This window comes from Lepus europaeus, chromosome 3 (genome assembly GCF_033115175.1).
Source record: "Lepus europaeus isolate LE1 chromosome 3, mLepTim1.pri, whole genome shotgun sequence".
NCBI classification, from domain to species: Eukaryota; Metazoa; Chordata; class Mammalia; order Lagomorpha; family Leporidae; genus Lepus; species Lepus europaeus.
The window spans coordinates 16,416,096-16,441,481 of record NC_084829.1 but is presented as its reverse complement, the minus strand read 5'-3'; the positions used below and the strand labels follow the sequence as shown (position 1 = coordinate 16,441,481).

The 25,386-nt window shown below is 43.4% G+C and overlaps 1 protein-coding gene and 3 non-coding genes across 5 annotated transcripts; 2 read left to right on the top strand and 2 right to left on the bottom strand.

The window, feature by feature from the left end:
• Window positions 1-74: 74 nt before the first annotated feature.
• Window positions 75-8,440, top strand: GPX5 (glutathione peroxidase 5). 2 transcript variants are annotated; one of them, XM_062187351.1, is made up of 5 exons: window positions 75-161; window positions 3,855-4,008; window positions 6,193-6,310; window positions 6,758-6,857; window positions 8,234-8,440. In XM_062187351.1, exons 1-5 carry the CDS (start codon window positions 75-77, stop codon window positions 8,438-8,440), a joined length of 666 nt encoding a protein of 221 aa, XP_062043335.1. The 2 variants fall into 2 exon arrangements, with proteins under 2 accessions (XP_062043335.1, XP_062043336.1); XM_062187352.1 differs by lacking the exons at window positions 6,193-6,310; window positions 8,234-8,440 and having other exon boundaries at window positions 6,758-6,819.
• A 2,877-nt stretch (window positions 8,441-11,317) lies between these two features.
• TRNAI-UAU (transfer RNA isoleucine (anticodon UAU)) lies at window positions 11,318-11,411 on the top strand. Its single transcript has 2 exons — window positions 11,318-11,355; window positions 11,376-11,411. It is a non-coding gene; the product is annotated as a tRNA-Ile (tRNA).
• Window positions 11,412-17,068: 5,657 nt separating this feature from the next.
• Window positions 17,069-17,141, bottom strand: TRNAR-UCG (transfer RNA arginine (anticodon UCG)). Its single transcript has one exon. It is a non-coding gene; the product is annotated as a tRNA-Arg (tRNA).
• Window positions 17,142-20,750: 3,609 nt separating this feature from the next.
• TRNAT-UGU (transfer RNA threonine (anticodon UGU)) lies at window positions 20,751-20,824 on the bottom strand. The gene has a single exon. It is a non-coding gene; the product is annotated as a tRNA-Thr (tRNA).
• Between the last annotated feature and the right edge of the window lie 4,562 nt (window positions 20,825-25,386).

Sequence of the window (25,386 nt, the reverse complement as noted above, 5' to 3'; positions counted from 1 at the left end):
CTTTCTGCCCAGGCATCAGGTGACTGCAGAGGAGTTCGAGGACCTCACACACTATGGATCTGCAAACAGTAGTGATGGCTGCACAATTAAGAGCCTCCTATCTTGTCCCCCTTCTCCTGGCTGGCTTAGTGCTGACAAATTCCAAGCCAGAGAAGATGAAGGTGAGTGAGCCAGCCTCAGAGAGGGTGCAGCTGCTTCTGTACTGCTTCGAGGTCTTTCCCTCCAGTCCTTGCAAAAATCCAACCTTCGTCTTCTTCTTTGTGGGGTCCCATGAACTTTTCTTCCCTTCTCCTTGAATCTTCTTGCTCTTGTAAATGGGCGTTCCTTGAGTTGAATATGTGTAAGGAGAAAAGGGTCTCCTTACTGTGGTCCTTTCTTCCCTCGTTCTCCAAGTGGAAGAACCTGACTGTCAGGGCAGTCACATCTGTATTTGCATCAGAGCTGGGTCTGAGCTATAGACCAGTCAAGGTCAGTGTAGGTAGGGATCCCGGTGTAAGGAGAGACTGAGCTAAGTCATTTCAGTTACCACTCAGCAAAAAACCCAGGGGGAGGAGGGAAAAAAAAGCCAATGTGGAAGTTTTAGGGATAGAGAAAGTCGGAGACGTATCAGAGAAACAACAGACTCGTGGAAAACATAGTTCGAGGCCTACAGCAACTGGATTTGAAGTCCAATGTCTTGGATTCTGGCCTTAGTTCTAGCCCCAATTCATGACTCAGCTGTTTATTGAAGAAACGTATAGGTATGGCAGTGCACAGGGAAATTCAGGGGAGGAGAGTGATGAATGACACATTTTGAATGATAAAGTTAGGGGCAAGCAAACTTTCACGCACATAGCAAGTTGCCACCGTTTGGCCTTGGAGTCACTTCACCTTGGTTAGTCTCTGGCTTCTTATTATAATTTTATGGGCAACAGATTCTACCTTATGAGTCGGTGAGCACACAATTCCGATGCCTATAGTGTGTTCTAAAAAAGGGAGCTCTGGTGAGTCCCTTCCCCCCAGTCCCTGGCTCTAAAATAAATTAGCCGACTTCCTGGAAGACTTTTCAGAAATGATTTGATTTTTGTGTTGCCTAGTGCTGCCTGAATGTGTGTGGAGACTCCAGCTGTAGAATTTGCTTAACAGAAGCTGGATCCAGAGTGTTGGAGACATTTCACACAGATCTAATAATTTTGCAACAGCAATCAATGTTAGAAATAAGCTCCTATATACTCTACCCAACATAATTTTCATTGCAGTTACAAAAAAATCAAATTCTTAAAAATATTTATTTTTGAACCAGTTTTCATAGGGATAGGAATGGATGCTTTCATTTAATGTTCTCTTTGTATGTGTCAGTTTTGTTGGTGAGTGCATGAGTATAAAATTTTAGGAAAAGTTACAAAATCAGTAGCTAGCCATTAACTGCTATAATCAAATACGAGTGAGGCTACATGTGACAAAAAAGGTTTTGGAGGCTAAAATGACAAAGAGCATAACACAAAATGGTGGGAGCATTTGTGGGAGGAAGAAATCACATTTTGATAAGGAAGCCAGAGAGCAACTCCAGAGGGAAGCGCTGGCTTTTATACCAATCTTCTCATAAGAATGACCCAGGGTCCCTTGAGAAACACCTTAACTCTCTAGAAGGCACATGCACAGTTTAATGAAGAACCTCCCACTAAACCCCCAAAGTAACATCCAAACAGTAGAGAACCTCCATAAAGAGAATTTCTTCCTTCCCAAGATTCCAGACTGAGTAGCTACAATCTGGGCGCTGCTGACAGAATTAGTGGACTTACGGGGTTGGAAAAGTTGGGTTTGGTTTGGTTTTGTGTTCCTTCTCTAGGCAGGGGCAGATGGTGTTTGACCAAAATCCTTTCCATTCCACCACTTTTCCTGGAAGTCTAATTTAATCTTAGTTTCAGTCTGGACCTTCCTTATCAGAAAATGGCTTTCTTTCTCTAGCCAGTTCCCCCTTGCTTTGTCTAACTGGATGGTTTGGACATATAAGCTTCTTTTTCATATTTCCTGTTTGATACGCCCTGTAGCTGAATGGGAAGTGGAGCAGCCGGGTCTCGAACCAGCACCCACATGGGATGCCACTATGTCACAGAGTCGGCCCTGGATTTTCACAATATTGATTTGCAAGAGTATCATCCGAGTGAGAGGCAAGGGAGGGAAAGCTATGCAAGGCAGGGATGATACTGGATTTTAGAATGTTAAACTTGAAAAGTCCCTTGAGGGTCTAATAGGAATCTAGATGAATACATTCATTTCTCTTATGGGGAAACTAAGGGCCATTGATGAGAACTGCTCAGGTTCACAAAGAAATTTAACAATAGAGCTGGCTTCTGATTCACAGGCCGGAGTTCCTTCCATTCTAGCATGCTGATAAGTGGGTTAAAAAATCAGGTAATGGCTGGCGCCATGGCGTGGTGGATAAAGCTGCCGCCTGCAGTGCTGGCATCCCATATGGGCGCCAGTTCAAGACCTGGCTGCTCTTCTTCCCATCAGCTCTCTGCTGTGGACTGGGAAAGCAGTAGAAGATGGCCCAAGTCTTGGGCCCCTGCACCTGTGTCGGAGACCTGGAAGTAGCTTCTGGCTCCTGGCTTCTGAGCCTGGCTTCAGATCAGCTCAGCTCTAGCCATTTTGGTCATTTGGGGAGTGAACCAGTGGATGGAAGACCTCTCTCTCTCTCTCTCTCTCTCTCTCTGCTTTTCAAATAAAAAAATAAATATTTTTAAAAAGAAAGTCAGTTAAAAAACCTATGGAAAGAGAAGTAACTAGGCCTTCCTGAAATATATCAGCTATATCAGCAATTTAAAGCCTGTCTTTGTCTAAGACAGGTAGGATGCCTTCAATCCAAAGCCACGGTGTAGCCTCATTTTCACAGCCTCATTTCACTCATTATCCACAGAACAAGTGGATAGAAGACCTCTCTCTCTCTCTTTTTCTCCCTTTCCTCTCTGTGTAACTATGACTTTCAGATAAATAAATAAATTTCAAAAAAGAGAAAAGAAAAACAATGTGTGGCCCCTCTTACTCCCAGGTCATGGCATTCCACTCTTTCCCATGTAGCCTTGCTTTTCTCGGTATCCTTGCCAGTGTAATAGGAACAGCCTTGACTACTTGTTGCTCAAAAAGCAAAACAAAACAAAAAAACACCACATTAGATTTTTAACAGTCTTGTCATTGATACCTTATACAGTTCTTGCTTGTTTTGTCAGTCTCAGTTAATACTAGAGTACTTCAAAAAATTCATGGAAATGGAATTTAAAGATGCTTGTTTTGGTACAAAAACTTTTGAAATCCATGCATATGAGAGGTCTTCATAAGGTATATGAAAAGTGCTTGCTAGGAAAAAACTGTATGGATTTGTATCAAAATGATCTTGGGACCTGCATTGTGGGTACAGTGGCCTAAGCTGCTGCTTGTAATGGCAGCATCCCACATTGCAAAGCTAGTTCTGGGTTGCTCCTTTTCCAAATCAGCTGCCTACTAATGTGCCTGGGAAAGCAACAGAGGATGGCCCAAGGACTTGCACTTCTGATGCTCAGGTGGGAGACCCAGCTGGAGCTTCAGGCTTCTGGCTTTGGCCTGGACCAGCCTTGGCTGGTGCCAGCAGAGAAACGACCTCTATTTCTCTCTCTCTCTCTCTCTCCTTCCCCCTCTCTCCCCCCTCTCTCTTCCTCTCTCTGCCACTCTTCTTTTCAAATAAATAAATAAATCTTAAAAAAATAATCTTTTAATTCCATTTCGATGAGCTTTTTGAAGTCATTTCACATATGTATTATTCTCTGAGTGCTTTGAAAGATTACCAAGAAGTGAGGAATAGTTGTTACTAATACTACTATTATAAAAAAATCTTCCAGATGAATTGTTACAAAGATGTGAAAGGCACCATCTACAATTATGAGGCATTCACTCTTAATGGAAAGGAACGCATCCAGTTCAAGCAGTATGCGGGAAAATACGTCCTCTTTGTCAACGTGGCCACCTACTGTGCGCTGACAGCTCAATATCCTGGTAAGAATTTAAAGCCGTATGAGTAGTGGTGACATATGGCCCACAAAGCCTGAGATACTTTTTATCTGGCCATTTAATGGGGGAAAAATTTTGCTGACCTCTTCCCTGAGCCTTGCAATTGCTTTGCCTGAGATTCTGCTCCCCGAACCAAAATTCTCTCAGAAGATTACAGAAGTTTCCTTGGCAACTACGAAAGAGAGGATCCATGTTTTCAAGACTTTTCTAGGAGGAATTAGAGTAACAAGTAAAGGGGAAAAGGAACTTCAGACCTGGGACGACGTTTGTCTGGGTTAAGGCATGTGATGCAGGCTGTACTAGAGGCAATACTCCCTCTCAACTCCCTCTTCAGGCTCGCTCAACTCTTCCCAGGGATGTAATTTTCCCTCTTTATTATTCAAGGAGGAAGTTTTCTCTCCACAATTTAGACAATTGGTTTAAGAGCCTATGAATAATGAACAGGATGGGTTATATCAGAGACAGATATATTTCATATATTTGATCTAATTAGGCACACCATTTTTTGTTTTTAAATATATTTTGAATAAGCTATACATTCTTAAGGCTCAAAACTCAAAAGAAATAAAGATGTTTAAAGGAAAATTTCTTTTCACTTCTTTCCTCTCCCTTTAGATGACCAATAGTGTCATGTTTCTAAAACTTATGGGTAGATTCTTTTTTCTGCTTCTCCCCTTTTCCTCCAGTTAATTATGTTGTAAAACCATGTGCTGCTTTTTTTTTAATTGAATAGAACTCTTTCAAGTTCAGCCTGTTCTCTCATTTTTTTCTTTTTCTTTTTTTTTAAACATTTATTTATTTACTTGAAAGTCAAAGTTACAGAGAGAGAAGAAGAGGCAGAGAGAGAGAGAGAGAGAGCTTCCATCCACTGGTTCACTCCTCAATTGGCAGCAACAGCTGAAGCTGTGCCAATCCAAAGCCAGGAGCCAGAAGCTTCTTCCAGGTCTCTCACATGGATGCAGGGGCCCAAGGAGTTGGGCCATCTTCTACTGCTATCCCAGGCCATAGCAGAGAGCTGGATCGGAAGCCGAGCATCCGGGGACTCAAACGGGCACCCATAAGGGATGTTGGCACTGCAAATGGGGGGGCCTTACCTGTGCCATAGCACTGGGCCCCCTCATTCTTTTTAAAGACAGAATAATATTTATTGAGCCATAATGCATTTATCAATTAATAGGGATTTTAAAAATAAATTTGTTCAGTTTCTATTCAGTTCATGACAGATGAGAAAACTGAAGCATAATTGCCCAAGGACTCCGACAGGCTTCCTCAGCTCTTGTGTTTTTCCTGGAGGAAATGTTTGCCTGCAATGATGAGAACAAGAGGGAACAACATGGAAAGAGGTTCTGAAGAAACTGTGGAAACAGCAAAGCAATTTCTATTTTTTTAATTAAAAGGCTAAGAGGAGACAGCAAGTGGCCAAGCTGAATCTGAGACTGACTGGTATCTGTCAGGGCGTTCCCACAGAAAGGATGGACAGAAATGACTGTCAAAGTCCGAGCAGACAAATTAGTCCACTTCCTGGCCAATGGAGGGTGATAGTTGAAGCACATGTTTCTGCAGATCATATAGAATGCTTGGTTAGAATGCACCTGTAACATCCCAAGGACTGTTGAAAGACACCAGGCAGCTTGACTTGGAATTTCTCGGGTTCCTTTTGCCTCTGTCAGGTTCACCTCCATTCCACTCAGAGCGAATCAGCTTGTGCACAGGAGAGCAGCTCAGTTCTCATGGTCTCTGTCCTTTCCTTTGAAAAAGAAAGATTTAATCTCTCCGCTAACATACCAAGGCAAACCTATGGGCAGCATTGTTCCAACCAGGCTTTGTTTAAAGATCACCTGAACTTGGAATAAGAAGCATGACTAGACCCCATCTCAGATGAACAGAATCAAAAATTTCTCTGAGAAGGGACTGATTTTTAAGGAAGGTTCTCTAGTCGATTCTGACGTGGTGCAGGTTTGGGAAGTACTGCCCTGTAATTACAGGATCTTGAGTGCGTATCTGAAGATCTGGTGTCTAACTTCACTATGTCACTAACAATCCCTTGAGTCAAGAGATGCTCCCCTGCCTGGGCCTTGGCTTCCTGTTCTCAACATAGGTAACCCCGGGATCTCTCTCTATACAAGGCAGGGTCTCTAGGCCACCATGTTGTCCCTTTTCTTCCTGCAGAGCTGAATGCACTCCAGGAGGAACTGAAGCCTTTTGGCCTAGTTGTGTTGGGTTTTCCATGCAACCAGTTTGGAAAGCAAGAACCAGGACAGAACTCAGAGATTCTTCCTGCGCTCAAGTAAGTGCCTGCATAGACCCAGCAGGAGACCCCGGTTACCTTTGCTCCTTCTCCAAAGGTCCTTCTATGTCAGGAACTTTCTGGGTAGGTGACGGATTAGTAGATTCAGGGCGTCTGCAAGCTTATTTTAACTTTAGCTTGCCCTGTTGGGAGTCTGACAATGTCCAGAAATTCTTAATTCTTTCTCCACCCCTGGCTATGACCTAGGCAGATGGTGGGGAGCAGAGGTAAAGAAGGGTTGGAGGAATGGAGACAGGTTGAAGAACAGGGAAAAATAAAGAGAATCAGGAGCCCAAAGTAAAAAAAAAAAAAAAAAAAAAAAAGCATTCTTTCTCCTCCCATCTACTGTATTTCAGTCTCTTTCTACCCTTTCCTATTATTTCACATCTTGTTGTCCCAAAACAACTTATATGCTTGAGCTTCCTGGGAACATTTGATTCATTGCAGGTATGTCCGTCCAGGCAAAGGGTTTGTGCCTAATTTCCAGCTTTTTGAGAAAGGGGATGTGAATGGTGGAAAAGAACAGAATGTCTTCACCTTCTTGAAGGTAAATGAATTACTGCGGTAAGGCTCTTCCTCTTGCCTAATATTCCCAGTCTAGAGTTAGTGTGGTGGAAAAGGACACCGTGGCTCTTGCCTGGAAGTGAACTTGATCTTTTTGGAGGAATTCCCTAGATTAGCATAGGAATGTGGGCTTAGCCTCTTAGTACCTATGGAGCTTGGGTTATGCGTAGTGAAGACAGTTTTATGGAGTGGCAGCTTTACTAGGACTACCCTCTTTTGGTCATTGGCATCCATTCATTCAAGGTACATTTATTAAGTACCGGTTATCTATAAGGTAGGCTACATAAGGGTATTAAATGAATACAGTACTGTTCCTACCCTTAATGAATTCATATTGAAAATGGAGACATAGAAATAATGCAGAAAGTTATCATTTATTAAACACTAATTTTTATGCTAGAACTAAAAGGATCCTGAAGATCACTAATTGTTCTTTTTTAAAATATTTATTTATTTATTTGAAAGGCAGAATTGCAGAGAGACAGAGGCAGAGGCAGAGAGAGGTCTTCCAACTGCTGACTCACTCCCCAAATGGCCCCAATGGCTGGAGCTGGGCCAATCTGAAGCCAGGAGTCAGGAACTTCCTTGGGCTAGCTGGATCAGAAGTGGAGCAACCAAGTCTCGAACCGATGCCCATGTGAGATGGCACTATATGAGATGGCAGAACTGCAGGCAGCAGCTTTATATGCTACTCCAGTGCCAGCCCTGGGTGAATTGTTCTTAAATGCTGGAATTTGTATTGGAATTATCCTAGGTTAAAATTTTTATTTTATCCTCAGTAAATTGAAGAACATAGGTCAGTATCAGGAAGGTTTTATAAACATAACTTGTCTGAATTATTCTACTACCCTTTATTCTAAGATGACCCACATGTAGTTTATTCTTACAAGGCTACTTAAAAAATGAAGTGATGAAATGATGGTGTTTCAGTTTTCTTCTTACTTGGTAAAATTTGTATTAGTAACTCTGTCTTGGTTTCGAATGATATTTAATGAAATGTAACTGGCCCATGGACCCCTAAGACCTAGGAAAACACATTCTAACCTATGTCATTCACCTTGCAGGAAAGGAATGTAGAAGATTAAGAGGTGACATATCTTAGTCATGTCATCATGATTTTGTGATGAGGTCATGGGAAGAAGGAAAAAGAGGGAGCAGACTTTTGCTGTAAAATCTGTGGCACTCTTGGTAGTTGGCATGGTGATGATTCAGAGAATGCACGGGGTTCTTAGGAATGACAGGAAATTAAAGTATCTATGTAAGGAGGGTAGGAGTAGGTTATTGGTGAATGAAAGTAGCCTGGGTCATCCAAGAGCAGTCATGATGCTCTCGTTTGTCTTTTCCATCTCTCTGTTTCAGCACTCCTGTCCTCACCCTTCTGGGATTTTGGGCTCCTTAAGACATATCTCCTGGGAACCCATAGAAGTCCATGACATCCGTTGGAACTTTGAAAAGTTCCTGGTGGGGCCTGATGGAGTCCCTGTCATGCGTTGGTTCCACCTGGCTGAAGTCAGCACCGTCAAGTCAGACATCCTGGCCTACCTGAAGCAATCCAAACCCAAATAGGAAAGTGGAGTTGGAGGCAACCAAACACCTGAAGACCTGTTCCAAGGACAACAACAACAAAATCCAGCTTCTCGCCACATTTTTTTCCCTACACGGCATCTGCTTGACTAAATGATCTCCATTCTGCCAAAGTTTCTGCTCTCCAGCAAGTGTTTATATTAAGAAGGTTGCTACTGCTCCTCCCAGGTAAAGAATAAAAGAATGGAAACCCTAAATTCTTAGACCTCCGTTACAGATTGAGTCATTCATACTCATCATCCTTCCACAGGAATGGTTCATTCTGCTGTCATAACCAGAAAAAATGTCCTCCTTGGCTTTCCACCCCAGAAGTACAGGAATAGTGATGGGGTTATAGTCACATGTTTTACTTTCTAACATGTTTTGTCCCCTTGGACAAATACGGACTGTCAGTTTCCTGCTCTTTTTGGATGTCTTCATCCATGAAGACTTCACACACACCCCCCCGCCCAACCTGTCATTTGCCCACAGGAACCCTAAGGTAGAGTGGGACCAAGAACATCACCTCCCATGAACGGTGGGTATTTCCAGGCTGGTGGGACCCAGAGCCTCTCTGTATTGCTCCACATCAACCATCTTATTGTCTAATCTTTACTACAGTTAGGTTAGGAGACCTGGGCAGGAATGCCCTTTATCTTTCAAAGGGTAGGATTTTCCCCTCCCAACCCTAGATCCATCAACTTTAGAACCAGCCCTGTCACTGTCGCCAATAAAATGCGTTGTGCAGCATCTAAGAGCTCCGTGGTGGTCTTTAAATCCTGTCTGGTACTTGCACACTCTATTTCTCCCCTCTTGCTCCCTCTCTCACAGCTGGTATATTGCCCACCTGACTTCTTTTACATGCCCACATGTTTGAAAGGTTGTCACCGCAGGGCTCCTAAGCTCAACCCAAGTGTGCCCCTGTCTGGGGGAGCCTACATCAAATGACCAGTCCCTGAGGAGTGTAAGGGTCAAGTCCAGAGCTTCCCAGACGACCGCAGAGACTCCTCCCAAAGGCTGGGCTGCCCCTTTTGGGGGCTGGCACTGCAGCTTGCTTTTTCCCTCTGACAAATCTTGCATCTCTTCTTTGTCCCTTCCGCCCAGGTGTGGATTCTCAGGTAATGTTCTAGAAAGCTTTCTGAACACCAATCTCCATTTTAGAGTTGCTTTCCAGGGAACTCAACCTGCAATTGTTGGTGCCAAAAATGACCTGAAAAAGAAGATGCTAAGATGACATTTTGGAAACTCACTAACAACCTGATGGTGGGGGGTGGGGCACACACAGCCATTGGAGCAAAGTAGCAGAATGATTATAGAACTGTCTTTAAACCTGAACTAGCATGGTAGACGGATGGAAGGATACCCACTAGCAAATGGGGCACAGTATATGCCTGAGAAACATGGGGGCAGGTGAAAATTATAAGGTAATAGAATTGGATGCTCCCTGATAGAGGGAGCTGATACTTTGGAGAGCAGCTCTGGCCATTGCGGTCAATTGGGGAGTGAATCAGCAGATGGAAGACCTCTCTCTCTCTCTCTCTCTCTTGCTCACTGTATAATTCTTTCAAATAAGTAAATCTTTGAAAGAAAGAAAGAAGAAAAGAAAGAAAGAAAGAAAGAAAGAAAGAAAGAAAGAAAGAAAGAAAGAAAGAGTAGAGCTCCAAAGAAAGTTAAATTCCCAACATAGAATTCTGTGTCAGATTCATGGCTTGATTGCTAAATAGAACCTTGAGACATTGGATGAAGATTTCTGATGCATTAGAATAGCCACATCCTCCAGGCCTCTTGAAGCTTTTAGAAATGGCCCCTCCCTCCTTATTAAGGGGTAGCATATCCTTCTTGGTTGATGACAACAACTCTGCCCTAACAAATATTGTGTCCTGTCACCACTCAGCATCTGAGGGTGAGATTCTAAGGGTTCTTGAACAAGGGGAGTGAAGCAGAGTTAGATAAGGAGAGTCATTGATTTGGGAGCATTTTCCTTAAATATAAAATTCTTACTGTCAACACAATATACTGAGGCTGCTTCCTGCTTCAAAAAAGGAAAAAACTCTTGCTAATGTAGCAGAAATTCCTGGCATATTATAGATTATTGAAATAAGGTATCAATGGCTCGCCATTTTATTCGTATTATTTAATACTTTTAACACAATGCTTTACAATACCTAATCTTTACCTGCAAGCTTTCATAGAGGGGAAAAAAAAAACCTCTAAAATGATTATAAAAAAGTGAACAATGGATTTCTCAAGATGACACATTAGAAAATGTTCAAATAATTGTCTAGTATTACTGCTTTTACTTAGCTTGTGTTCCAACTACACGTGTAAAACAGTGGTTGTTCTGAAGAAAATACAATCTCTTCGGATATTTCAAGGTAGCAAAGTATTTTGAAAAAACAAAGCAGGGAGTGACTGGGTTGGAGCCAGAGGGAGCGTTTGAAGAAGGGAGGTCCGCGGAGCTCCGGGCGGGGGCGCTCCAGTGAATTCAAAGCTTCGGAAGACAGGCGCCTGAGAGGAGCGGCAGCCCTGAGGGTCACGCAGCCTTTTCAGCTTGCTCCGGATGTGCAACCAACACGCCTCCTTTTCATTCAAACGCTTTCAAATAATCTGAATTGAGGAGAAAAGTCTGAGGCAAATCAAAATCCCCGATTGCAACCTTCGATCCCTGGAGCACTTGGGTGTTGTGAGCGGGAAGGCTGGGGTCGGCTGATTCGGGGTTCTGTTAATTGCTGCTTTTAATCGCGCCCAGGCGAGCCTTGTATCAGAGGGTGTGTTTTTGTTGGTAATATATAATAACTTAAACAGGATTTTTGACAAAACTATGTACTGGTTATCTGTAAAATCTTTATGTACATGTCCCCAAGCCTTTCAAACGTTGTGGCTCCAGTGGCGCAATCGGTTAGCGCGCGGTACTTATAAGACAGTACGCTTGTGAGCGATGCCGAGGTTGTGAGTTCGATCCTCACCTGGAGCAGTTTTACTGCTCCCGCTCACGTGAGCTTAGAGAGAGAGCCTAAGTTTCTACACCTGCATAGGAAGATGCCCTGTGGTAACACCACGGTGCCCGGAAACCAGCTTGCCATTTGTGTTAAAATTCCTTGCTGAAAGTCACGGGTAGCAGGTTCCCTACTGTTCCTTTTCGCTGCCCGCCTTCTTCCAATACCTCACAAGTGTTTGGCAGTTGCTGAAGCAGACGTTCGTAGTATTCAGTTCAGTAAGGAGCTGACCGTCTCAGTCGCAGGCCCAGTATTCAGGACTTTTAAAAATTAGTGAAAAAATAATCCTGGCTGCTTTGTTGCTCCTGTGAAATGTGGGGATCTTGGTTTTTGTAAGTGTTTCTGTGCTTCGATCTGCTTTTCTTACCTCGATTTCTTTGCTTCTCTGGACTTCTGGGATCCTTTTGGCTCTGTGGATGTGACAGACACCTGGGTATTGTGTCTCAGAAAACAAACTGAACGTTCCAGCCTTGGAGTTGATTGGGAAGCCTTAGTGTGAGCGATCCCCTCGGGATCTTAAATGTGCTCTGAGACACATTAGGGAGACACATGGAGGACTTTTCCTCTTTACCAAGGATTCAAGACCCCCAGCTGTACAATTTACTTACCAAGATATACAACAGACATATCAAGAGAAGCTATTCACGGTGTTGATTGAAGTAAATCATTGATTGAGTGATGGCCACAAATGCCTGCCCTGCCTGAATGCTCCTCATTTGTAATGTGCTTTGGTGAAAAGTGTCCATCAAGAGGTGGAGCCCATTTCCCTGCATGTTGTGTGTGGTGACATCACTTCTTGTTTTGGACCATGGTTTTGTGGAAGTGATGTTGGGGGAGTTCAAAGATGAGACCCCAAGGAGCCTTGTGACTTTCCATCCTGCCACTTTGTAACCTTGAGACTACCACACAAAGAACCCCCCATGTAACCTAAAAGGGTGGAAGACCACATGGAGAGAGAGAGACCCATCTAGCTTTCCCCAGCAGCGCAGCCATTCTAGCTCACATGTGAATAAGACCATCTTGGACCATCTAGTCCTAACCAAGCTGCCAGATGGCTGTAATCACATGAGTGACTCCAGACAAAGTTAGGGAAAGAATGTCCTAGATAAACAGAGCTCAAATTGTTGACCTGCAGAATTGTAACCAGAAGATACAGTTGTTTTAAGCCACTAAATTCCAGTGAGGTTTGTGACATAGATATTAATATGGATGTAAGCATTTAGCACAGTTCTAAGCAAAATGAAAAAGCTTGAGCTAACTTAGCAGTTTGTAACTTTTGTAGATTTTCTCATTATCCCAAGTATGAACTCTTCTCTACCCTTGTCACAGCCTGGAGTCTCCAGAATTTGGGGGAATTCTGAGCTATTCAATTTAACCCTGGAGTAAGTTTCTGATTCTTTGAGTCCTTGCACTAGGCTCAAGCACCTGCTCTAAAAGACTCAAGATTTTCTGCTCTCTAGACTGAGTAAATGCATGAATGAGAAGTCAAGACCAGGTTCCTTGCCTGATTTTGCAAGCTAATTAGACTACAGGGCCCATAGTGCTTTCTAGTTGCATCTTCCCAGTGCTAGGTGTCTTTCTGATAAGTAAACTCGTTTCCTCCGTGACAGAGAGAGGAGTTGGGTATCTATGCTGAGAAATATTTATGTATATAACTTTGAGTAGTTTATAGATGTCAGGCACCTGGGAGATTGCTGCCAGTTTGCATAACATTTTTCCAAAAAGCTTCCATAACAGAGAATGGTTATGGGTAGCAGTTGCAGTGTCTAGAAGTTGGATATATATAGTTCTTTTTCCCAATGCTCCTGAGCACCATCCTAGTGAGTACCCACTAAGATACCAGGACTAGGCCAAATTTGTTTTTGCTTTGGGCTCTAAACTCAGTCTGAACAGAAATCATCATGTTTATTTTATTTTAAAATATTGAGTTTATAGAAGAAGCCATTGAAACTAACAGAATAGTGTCATAAATTATGAGAGAAAAAAATTTTCTGTCTGGTTTTCTGTGCTTAACCAAACTGTCAATCAAAAGTGAGTGTGTTTTAAAGCCATTTACAGAGAGAAGCAACCTCTCTTAGAAAACCTAAAGATTTTTCTCCACCATAATGGCACAAGACCAAAAAAAGTAAGATATGGAGATCCAAAAATAGGAAGAAGACACCGTACACCTCCAGGATGCAGAAATAAAAGCTCCAGAAAGTCACCTGTGTTACATTCTTAGACATCAATCAGGCCAGACTCAAGCAAGATAATAACTCTATAGAGGAGTTCACTAAGAAAAAGTATTTATCATATTGAGAGTTGTTTACATTCTTTGAAAATCAGTTGAGAATGAATTGGTTATAGGGTCATAGAAAATAAAGAAAAAGTACAAGGCAATTAATAACTTGGCAGAAAACTAAAAAGTATGTAGGATGGGTGGTAGTGGTGGGAGATGTGGGTTAAGCCTCCTCTTAGTATGCTGCATCCCATTTTGTAGCACCTATAATCAAATCTCACGTCTGCCTCCAATCTGCCTTCCTGATAATGCGCAGATGATGGCTGAAGTATTTGGGTCCTTTTCATCCATGTTAGAGACCTGAATGGAGTTCCTGGCTCCTAATTTTGGCTTGGCCCAGCCCTGGCTATTGTGGGCATTTGAAGGAATAAATCTGCAAATGGAAGATCTCCCTCTCTTTCTGTCTCACCTCCTCTTTCTGTCACTCTACCTTTAAAATAAATAAATCTATAAAAAATAAAAGTGCTATGAATTGGTTATGTTTTAAATATGCCTCTCAAGGGCTTATGTACTGGAAGCTTGGTCCTCAGTGTGGCAGTGTTGAGGCCATCAAACCTTTGTGAGATAGGGACTAGTCATAGGTAACTAGGTCATTGAGGGCATCACCCTTGGAAGGGATTCAGAGAAGAGTAAGTTGTTACAAAAATATGACTGATCCCTAAGAGGCTTCCAATGTTGCCATGTGATCCCTCCCTCTTGTCAGTGTATGCCATTATGCCAACTGCCATGCTGTGATGTAGCCAGGAGGGCCCTCACTAAAGGCTGAGTGGATGGAGTTGCCTGATCCTGGACTTCCAACTGCTAAAACTATGAACTAAATAACTGTTTTCTTTAAAAAGTACCCAGCCTCAGGTACTTTGTAAAAGCAACAGAAAATGAACTGGTATATTAAGTATCTGTAAAAGGTCCTGAGGGCACACAGCAAATAAAGGAATCTCTGCTCAAGAAAATCCACTAAAATTAACCCGTGGTATATGAGCCAAGTTATGGTCTGAGTGTGTCCCCCAAAATCCATGGGTTGAAGTTTAATTGCCAATGTGATATCATTAAGAAGCCATTAGGACATGTTGAAATGACCATGTAAAAGGAGGTACCAGGGAGCTCTTTACCCCTTCTGCCCTAATGACGTGTGTGGACACAGCAAGAGGTATCATCTATAAAGCAGAGAACAAGCCTTCACCAGGCCCGGAATCTGTCAATGCCTCAGTCTTGGATTTCTCACTTTTCAGAACCGTAACAAATGTATTTCTATTTTTTATAAGTTACCCAGTCTGAGATGCTTTGTGATAGGAGTCTGAACAGACTAAGACAATCAGGACTGCTTGCTCTCTCACCTCCTCCCTGCTCAGGGAGACAGAAATGCCACTGCAGACTAGTGCAATGAAGAACACAAATGGATCTGAGATCCCAGTGTAAAAGATGCACACATGCATGAATTAGAAGAAAACACAACATCTAGGAATGGAGAGACATTATTTAACCGATGCTCGAAATCCAAAAGCAACAAAACATGATAAATCTGGGAGCAGCATTTAGTCTAGCAGTTCAAACATCTGAGCCCCATATTGGAGTGCCCGAGTTCCATTCCCAGTTCTGGCTCCTGGCTCCAGCTTCCTGCCAATGCAGACCTTGGGAGGCAGTGGTGATGGTTCAAGTAGCTGGGTTCCTACTGTCCATGTGAGAGACATAGATTGAGTTCCTGGCTCCTGTTTTGACGCTGGCCCATCTCTGGCCATTCTTGCAGGCATTGAGGGAGTGAACCAGTAAATGAGGGCTCGCTCTCTCTCTCCCCATCAGGCCCATCTCAAATTTTTTAAAATTAAAGCAAAACAGCATGGGATAAGGGCATCTTAACTGCTAAGCTAAACATCTGTAGGTTTGGTATCTGACTACAGTTCCTGACTTAAACTTCCTGCTAATGCAGACCCTGGGAGGCAACAGCGATGGCTCAGGCAACAGCGATTCCCTTGGTACCACCCGCGCAGGATATCTGGATTGATTTCCCTGCCCCTAGCTTCAGCCGGGCCCAACCCAGGAAACTGCTGCATTTGAAGAGTGAAGCAGTGAAAGGGGGCGCGTGCTCTCTTTCTCTCCCTCTCTCCCCCAAGTTAAAAAAAAAAAAAAAGTCTTAAAAAGAGTCCATGCTGTGTTATCCCACTGACATAAAACTAAAAACTACAAACATGTCATTTATAAAAATTGCAAATCAGTGGCTGGGGGCGGGGAGCAGCGATTACAAAAGCACTGGAGGAAACTTCTAGAGGTGGTGTCTATGTCATTATCTTCCTTGTACTGACGGTCTCACTATGCACATATACAGTCATAGATCATACAAATGTCAAATGTATGCAGTTTATTGTATGGCAATTGTGCCTTTAATAAAACTATTTGCAGCGCACACTACCTGGGGAAGAATCTCATTATGGCGCTCTGCAAGAGGAATTGTGGGTCCTTTGCCGCTTAATTCGTGTCTCAGCAGATTTTTTTTTTTTATTGAATACATTAAAAGTTCCAGATAAGCAACGGCACATGGGATTTTCTCAATAGGAAGATGTTTCGCAACCAATTGAATAGCTCACCGTCTAAGGCTATTCGTAGTAGCTATTCCTCCTCGAATCTAATGTGGTAGGTCATGTTGTTCTAATAAGGCGTCCGTTTCACCTAAATATTCAAATGCACCTGGTCAGAACCTTTCCACTTTGGGAGAAGCGGCTTCCTCTTCGTCCTGAGCTGCGATCGGTCCCTGTTGGAACCTGGGTCCCTCGGATTTTGCGGGCAGCCGCGAAGTGCAGAGCACCCGGTGGCCGGCGGCATGCGCTGGAGTCAAAGCCAGGAGTGGGCTTCACCGCCCTGGTTTCTCACGCGCCTCCAGAATGCAGGAAGATTTCCTTTCCAAAGGGGGCGACATTTAACCTGACTTCAGACAGAGACCTGAGGACATAGACGTTTTGGTTGTGTTTACGGCTCAGAGGGTTAGCTGAGCGCCCACGGTGGGCTAACGGAAGAGTGAGGGTCGCCGCGTAGCCAGACCACTGCCTAACAGGAGTGCCCAGGCGTCCACTCTCGCCTGGAAGAGGATCCAGGAGGACAAGAACCAGGGCTCAGGATCTGCCATCCGAACCCACCCGGGTCCCCACACACCTGTGCGCTTGCGTGACCTACTTAGCCATGCCCAAGAGGCCAAAACGCAGAAGTCCTGCGATCACCCCTCGCTGCGCTGTCCCACCTAAGGGCTCTTCCTGAAACCAATCACCCCTCTTTCTACGGACAGGGCGGCGCCGCTCAGGTCCTCCCAGTGTTCTAAGGGAGGAACGGCGATGCTTGGAAAATGGAAGAGAGAAGTGAAAAATGGGATTGCAACCACGAAGGGATTCGAACCCTCAATCTTCTGATCCGAAGTCAGACGCCTTATCCATTAGGCCACGTGGTCCTACAGCTTGAGAGTGGAGAAAACATATAACAGGTGTCCAGAGTCCGGGCTGGGGACCGCTCAGACGTCATCTGGCGTTAACCTCACCATCAAAACAAGCGCCAAGTTTTCCACAGGCGCCCCACGGAGCCGCTCATCTCTGCCATCACCGACCCACGCTCAGTTCGCCGTCAGAGCTGAGACGCTCCGGGAATGAATGAAATGAAAATCACCATGGGGGGGGGGGGGGGGACAAGAAGGACCCCCACCCACACTTTGTGCGACCCTCTGGGCTCCACGGCCCCCGTTCGCGTCGGTCAGACTGAGGCGTCTTCTCGGGCCCGCGCCAGCCTGGACACCAAGGGGTCCCGGGCGTGCTGCGCGCCCTCCAGGTAAACCTTCGCCCCGGCGCGGGAGCGCGCCGCTCACCGAGCGCCCGGGGACGCCTGCCACCCGTGCGAGCCGCCGGGCGGGGATCGCGTGTGTTCTCTCCAGCCCTGTCTTCCCCACCCACCCTGACGTCCCGAGCCTGAGGAGCGGCGGGAACGCGGCGCGCGCGAGGTGCGACCCTGGCACCCACGCCACCTCCCCGACTGGTCCCTGAGAACCGGGCGCTCGTGGCCAGGTGGGCGCAGGGGCTGAAGCACGCTTCCACTGCTTTCCCAGGCCATTAGCGCGGCGCTGGATCTGAATGTTGTGGCTTAACCCGCTGCATCACCCCTATAATGTAATTTAAATTCATTGTTTCCACATCGCTATTATGTCTGGGTAATCTCTCCGTGGTTCAAAGTGGACTTTCGAAGGCCCTTTCTAGCGTTGTTTTTATGGATGGGCCAGGACCTGACCCCCAGACTCAAGCAGATATTCAAACTTTGAAATCTTCAGAGTGGAGACTTGCTCTAACTGTGACCTCTGGCAGGTGGGCCTGACCAGAGTGCTTCCTAGCAGAGGAATGCGGGAAACCCGTTTGATTTAAATTTTCACATTGTGCAAAATCCGCCACACCAGTCTACATTCTGCCTTAGAAGGCAGTTCTTGCAGAAGCCTGCTCATGCAACCTGCGTGTTTCCAGTGTCTCTCTCTCTCTCTACCACCTGGCAACCATGTGGTCACTCTTCTGCTAGTGGTCCATGGCCAGCTGCCACAGTGGGGTCACCTGATCTCACACTGGGAACCTCCAGACCTTAAGCAAAATGAAGGCTTCCTTCCCCAAGAAGTTCCTCTCAGTTACTTAGCTAAGGTAACCAAAGCTCCCTAACACAACTGCATTCCTGTTTCTTCCTTTAATTCTGTTACTATTTACCTTATGTATGTGTACATATACATTTATAATCACTATATCTGCTTCATAGATTGATTCCTTTATCATACTATAGTCATTTTCTTTGTGTTTCTGACAAGTTTTGCTGGTCTATTTCATCTGCTTTTCTTGGCTACCATTTTGTCCTGAGTACCGATTTCTATCCCTTCCCTTTAGTCTACTTGTGTCCTTAAAGCTAAAAGTGAATCTCTTGGAGATAGTGTATTACTGAATCTTGTTTGTTTGTTTTTTCAATCAATTCTGCTATTCTGTGTTTACTAGAAATTTTGATCTCCTTACATTTAAAGTGATTATTGATAGACAAAGTAAATTGACTATTGATAGATATTGTCATTTTGTCAACTTTTCTATCTTGTGTTTTCTTTGTTCCTTTCTTCCTCTTTCTGTCTACCTTTGTGATTTGTTGATTTTTTTATTCCTTTCTCTTTATGTTTTGCATATCAGAGTTTTTTTCTTAATGGTTACTGTCAGATTTCCACAAAATATCTCATAAACATCTTGTATTATGGTATATGTTAAGTTGATGGCAACTTAAATGGCATACAAATACTCTACACTTTTACCTGATTGCTTATTTAATGCTATTGAGTCATTCTTTACATCTCATATTGTGTACCTGTCAGCAAATTGCAGCTATAGGTTTACTTTGGAATTCATTAAGCAAACCTTGGACTTTCCATTCTCCTAGCATTTGTCACTGTTTTGGCGGGGTGGGGGGGGGAGCGATGTTATGCATTGTAAGGAAGGGGAGAAACATTCTGATATTACCAACTGGCTCTCTGGGTAGCACCCAAAATGCTATGATGCAAAACATGTCTTATTGGCCTCTAGCGTTTTGGCCTGCTCTTGGAGAAAAGTAACCCGAAGGGAAAGGATCCCAGATATGAGCACAAGTGCCTAAGAAAAAACTTCCCATAGCCTTGTCCTTATTATGCATGAGATGATTAACAATATATTTATTTTATTATTCTGTAACCTTTCATATTCTTTTAGGCCACATTTTCTGCTTTCCTAAATATATATACCCTCACAAATAATAGTTTGGTCTTTGTGTTTTTCAAGGTATAGAGGTGAAGTCATGCCAGTGTGATCATTGAGTTGCTGTTTTTCATTGAACATTATTTTGAGAAATAAATCTTACCTTGTGTTCTTACTATCAATGATGCTGTTTTAAGTTGAATTATTATTATTTGAAGGGAAATTCCCATGCGTTAAAAGAAAAGCAACTCTGCGGAGAACCACGCAGCCTCTGCCTGTGCGGCGTGGGGGGCCCGCAGGGGAGGCTCAGCGCGCAGTGTGCAGCCAGTTTCCGCCAGTCACCGCCGCCTCCCAAGGTCGAACCCTTGGCTCCCAAGTCTCTTACAGCTGGTCAACCAATAATTAACGACGTATCATCAGAGCGAGGACTAAAACCACCAATCAGGAAGCAGGCTTCTACGAGCCAGGGTACAGGATTGGCCCTTCCCCAAAGACCGCAAAGCTCTCCCCAAAGTTCCAGGCTCACTGGAGTGGACGGACAAGTGTTAATTTCCAGGGACACCGGCTTCCTTCCGACCCCGAGTGAGGGCAGGAAACAGGGAGACACGTCCCTAATCAGAGGCGTCCGTCGTTAATTCGTTCAAGGACTTGCTTATGCATGCAACAAGCGCAAGCGAGCCGCTCGCTGGTGCCAAGCACGACCAAAGCGCAGGATGACGAGCCTGGGTGTCCCCAGCGACGGGCAGGGGAGGACGCCGACTGTGCTCTTCCTCATCCTCAGCACCCAAGCGCTCAGTGTCTTCAAAACGCCCTGCATGTCACAATCGCCCAGCGGCCTAGGAGTCTATTGAATCTCTCTGTTAGTCATAAAGTCTTACTTCTAGAAAAACTGCAGAAGTAGTAGTAATTTTCCCTGTTCTTAAGTCCGGGCCGCAGCAGTCCCCGCCCTCGGCAGCCACCGGGCAGTCATAATTTGGGGACCTTTCGCCTGCTCCATTCCCCCGCGCTGCTCAGGCCCCGAACGCTCCAAAGCTGGGGCGCGAGGCCACGGGCTGGACGCCAGGAGGAGCCACCCCAGGACACCCGCCCTCTCTAGGGTGGATAGGGTGGAGGCTGGCTGAACTGTGCTAGGACGCACCTTTGCAAGTTTACATGCCTCTCCCCACCCCCCACTCCCCACCCCCCATCCCCATAGAAAACAGAGTGATGCAGGGGTTTAACCTTATTTCTTAATTTTTTCCCGTAAGGGAGGAGGATGGGAGAGGCAAGTGCTGTTGCACACTTAGGACGCCAAAGAAATATTCATTAAAAACAAGTGCTGTATTACAAACAGGCCCCACTGGGACTCGAACCCAGGATCTCCTGTTTACAAGACAGGTGCTTTAACCAACTAAGCCACGGAGCCAATCAGGAAGTGAGTTTTCAAAAACCAGTTTTATTGAATTAATATATGCCAGCGGTCCTGTTCATGCTTAAAATATTTTTAACATGCTGTCATTTTGAAATGATTTACTATGTGTCCAACTTCAACTTCTCTCCTGTTGTGTATGTGCTTGGAAGATTTCGGAGTTATCTGTCTGTTGAAATGTTTATAATCTCAGCGCCTCTTGGCCAGCAGAACAGGGGCACAGAGGTCCTGATTTCTCTGAATGCCTTCTTTTCCTGGTTTCCTGAGGTTGCTGTGGAGAAGTTGGGATTCTTAGACAAAGCACTGGCTGACTCCAATGATCTTTGGAAGAATCTTGCCTTTTGAGTTCTGAACCCCAGTGTGGGAGTACAGGGGGCCAGAAATGTGTAGATACCTGTGAACTGACATTCAGGGACACATGCTCTCTCTTTTATCTTCTCCCCTTGAACTCTGGGAAAATTTGACCGATTATTTATTTAAGGCCTAATGTATCATTTTGATTTTTAAAATCATTCTTCTACTCCAGAAAAGTGACCCCTTACTCAAGTCACCTGAAGTATAAGAAGGCACTATTTTAGAAGCAGAATTAGGTCATACCTGTGGGACAAGCTATAAACCAAGTTCTCTCCCAAACACATATACTACACATCTGTTTAAAAGCAAAAACACAAGGAATCTTTCAAGTGATCCCCAGTGGGAGCCTGAGAAATGTTGATAGAGAAGAAAAAGGACATTGTAACCCAAGTAGTGTCTCTTCGTTTCTGCCCAAAAGGTACAAGTCAATTCTGCTCATATTTCATTGTCCAAAATGATCATGGACCAAACCCGATGTCTGTGGGATTGGGTGTGTGTGTGTCTGTAACCTGACCCAAGGAAGAGAAAATAAATACTTTGAACAATAGCAATACTCTACTACAACTACCCTACAGTGTTGTTTCTCATTTGCAAAACTCATGGTGTTTTGTTATTTCTTTTATATGTTCATTTCTCTATTCAGTTTTGCTGCATTTATGATTGTAGTCTGGAAAGTAAAGATATCAATTTTGTAAGTGTTATGCTAGGCTAGGGTGTGTGCACTGTGGAAATCTACTCAAAATAATCTATTGTTGGTGTGTATGTGGGCTGAGAAGAAGAAGAAAGGACAAAAGATGAAACGGCAGTCCACCAGGAGGAATAAAATCAAGAACGTTCACGAGAGCATTCCTCTGTACACTCAAATGCATCGCCATCTGAAACTTTCTATGAAAACTTTGAATACAGCCAACAGCAGCCTTGGTCATTAGTCCTGTCCCTTGTGCACTGCCCTCCCTGCTGACAGATCCTCAAGTCTTGCTACTCTGTGTGCAGACAGGGACCGTTGGCAACTTCCGGGAGCTTGTTAGAAATGCAAAGTCATGAACTTCATCCAGACCAACAGAATCCGAATCTGAATCTGATTTGTATGTGCATTTGCAGTGAAGAGGCACTGCCCTAGAAGAGAGATTCTCCACAGAGATGTTTGAGCGCTAACATCTGGATAGGAAGTTGGCATAAAAGACAGGGATTTCTAGGAAAGGGGCATACATTCAACAAACGGTATTTAAATTCTTGTTGAGTGCTTAGTGAATGACACTGCTGCAAAAGGAAAGTGAATACAAGAGGCTGCTTTTACTGAGAATAGGAGAACACTTCAAAAAAATTGTGCAAATGGAATTAAAAGATAAGTTTATTTTAGCACAAAAATGTATGAAATCCATGCATTCCTTTTTTCATAATGCACATTTTCCCTGAACTTTTTGAAGACCCTTCATAGCTGGCCTTTGTAACTACTGAAACCTAAGAGCCTAGTGCTGTCAAGAACTTTCTATTATATCTGCTTCCTTCTACAGGTTGATTTCTCTCTCACTGTATTTTCTCTTTTTGGTACTCTTTCTGGAATACCTGTCTTTAAATAGAAGAAAAGTTCTCTAGTTTTAGCTCTTGGCTTAAGCCAATACATTAAAATGTGTCTTGATCCTTTTATTTATCACATGTCCAAAACTCTTTGAAAAGGTAGTCATAGCCTCATTTATATCAGGTGTACAACTTGGATCAATCCACTCTGGTGAGGTCAGTGTGTTGGATACATCAGGGTACTTGCCAAAGTGTCCTCTTTGATGTGGGCAGGATAGGAAGGAAGGATAAAGGGTTCCCAGGAGAAAGACAGAAATGTTGCTGGGCAGACTGTGTGCTCACTTTAAACTCTCATCTGACCGGCCTTCATCTCACCAAGGATTTTTATGATTAACAATTACTCTCACACATATCTTATATCCCTTGGCTGCTACTAAATCACTGCTACCCTCTTCTTCTTGCTGAGAGAAAATGATTTTAGATAGGAAAATGACAGTTTGGAAACACCGCCCCCCCATTCAAGAGATTTCAACCAGAAATTAATTTGCATTTAAATCTTTTTTACAAAACACATTCTCAGAAAAAAAAAAAAAGCAAATTTTCTCTGTATAAACTCTTAAAAGTCATAGAATTAGTAAAGGCCTTATGCAATTATAATTGGGTCAGTCATAATGATGGATTGGTTGTAAATTCAATTTAACACGAGTAGAACAGAAAACAAATCATGTAATATGTGTTCTTTGAATCAGCAAGCAAATATTTGATACTCAGAATGGTTGCTAATTGTGTAATGCTTTGGAATTTTCACAAGCTTTCTAAGTATACTGAAGGAGACATTATGGAAATTATTGTTTAGGATTCACTGTGGATAGCACAGCCACATTATAGAAGGGAACTATTCTTAACAGGCATTCCTGTAGAACCTGGCCCCAGATTCTTCTGTCTCTGAAATATCCCAAGGAGAAAGTCAATCCAAAAGTTTTGAAAAGCCAGGGATTGACTGCACCACTAACATCACTCAGGTCATCTCTGCCCTCCTCCTTCTGTCACAGAAGTCTCCCCCTGATTTCCCCTTTCACTTTGGTTGTTTCTGAGCTTCTCACTAACGGAGCTGAGGGAGAAGAGCTCTTCCCACCACGAGGCTAGTGCAGTGCAGAGGACCCCGGGTGTAAATTCATGCAGGCCACATGGCCCCTCAGCTGTCCTCTCTCCTGCTTCCCCAAATTCAGACACAATCATGACAGTAAACTTTGTCAGGCTAGGATTAATCCAGACTTCAAAACACATACACACACAAACACACAAGGTGGCAGTGTAAATTGGTTAGCTCTCTTCTAAATAAACCTTAGAATTCTGTTTTTTTCTTTTCTTTTTTTTTTTTTTTTCATGAGGAACTTGCAATAGTTCTTCAAGACATCTTTAGGAGTCTTGCAGATGAGACACAGAGAGAGATTACTCTTTTTCACCTACCCTCAACAGCTATAAATGCCCACAGCTTTTTACTGAGAGTTCCTCTGTTTGGTGGACAATTTTCCTGAGGAGGGCACTAGCAGAGGGCTCAGATTTAATTACATTTCTTGTTTTCACCTGGCCTACAGGAGACTTGCAAATCTTTATTGTGAGAAAACTCTAATTGTGAGAAAGCAAACTGATGTACTCAAAGTCTAACCATCTTCCCACAACCCTTTTTTCCTGATCAGCTGGGCAGAGAGCAGATGAACAAGCATGCTGCCCAATTAACACCCGATCTATACATGAAATGTAAACTTCCACTTCTCAGTGTATCTCCAATTGCTGCAAGTGATTCTCCTGGCAAAAAAGCAGGATACTGGGACAAGTCCCATTACTTCTAAGTCAAGGTACTACTTTTCTTTAGAATATGAACTACTTATCATCTCCCTGACCCATCTTCAATCCTTCTCTAATTGTTGTTCTTTGGTTAATTTGAAAAGTTCAACACAACACCAAGTTGTACATACATTTTTTTTACAAACCATATCATACATGGGAACAAACAGTTCTGCACAGGATATTCATAAATACACACAAGCAAATAAAGTATTTGCACACAAGTCTATAGATGTGTAAACTTACTGCAAAACAAGAAAATAGGAAGAGAAAGATAAGGTTATCTACAGGTTAGCATGAGTCATTAAGTCATGTTAAGAATATACAGCAAGATTTCATGATCTTAATGAAGATCTCAATAAAGTTGTTGAATAAAATAAAACAATATATAGAAAGATGGTAAAACAGGGAGGAGGGAAGGGAAGAAAGATGGATATTCCTTAGTCTCACAGAGAAAAAGCAATTTAGACTCCTGGTACAGAACCATTTACAGGAAAAATATACAGGCATCTAATTCAAGTATATAAGAAGAGTTAGCACTAAAAATTTTGCCCAGACAATTCCAACTCTGCTCTCAGATATCTAACATTCAATATTTCTTAGAGAGAAAGTAAGGAAGTTTAGTTCTCTTTTAAAATGTACTCTTAATGCTCCTCTCAGTGTGTTTTCTTCCAGACCACTGTAGGTATTTGTAGAAATAAATACACTATCACCACATACATTGCTTTTGAACATTATGAATTGGAAATATAATGCTTTAGTCAACTAAATAAAAGGTAAAAGAAGACATATTTAAACAACTTAGTTTCAAAATATCAGGAGAGGTCATAGTAAGTTGT

What these genes read in the sequence shown, in the direction of transcription:
- GPX5 (XM_062187351.1), top strand. Translation starts at nt 75, where the DNA reads ATGGCTGCACAATTAAGAGCCTCCTATCTTGTCCCCCTTCTCCTGGCT. An exon ending in GCTGACAGCTCAATATCCTG is followed by an intron (nt 4,009 to 6,192) that starts GTAAGAATTTAA and finishes TTCTTCCTGCAG; the next exon opens with AGCTGAATGCACTCCAGGAG. An exon ending in ATGTCTTCACCTTCTTGAAG is followed by an intron (nt 6,858 to 8,233) that starts GTAAATGAATTA and finishes TCTCTGTTTCAG; the next exon opens with CACTCCTGTCCTCACCCTTC.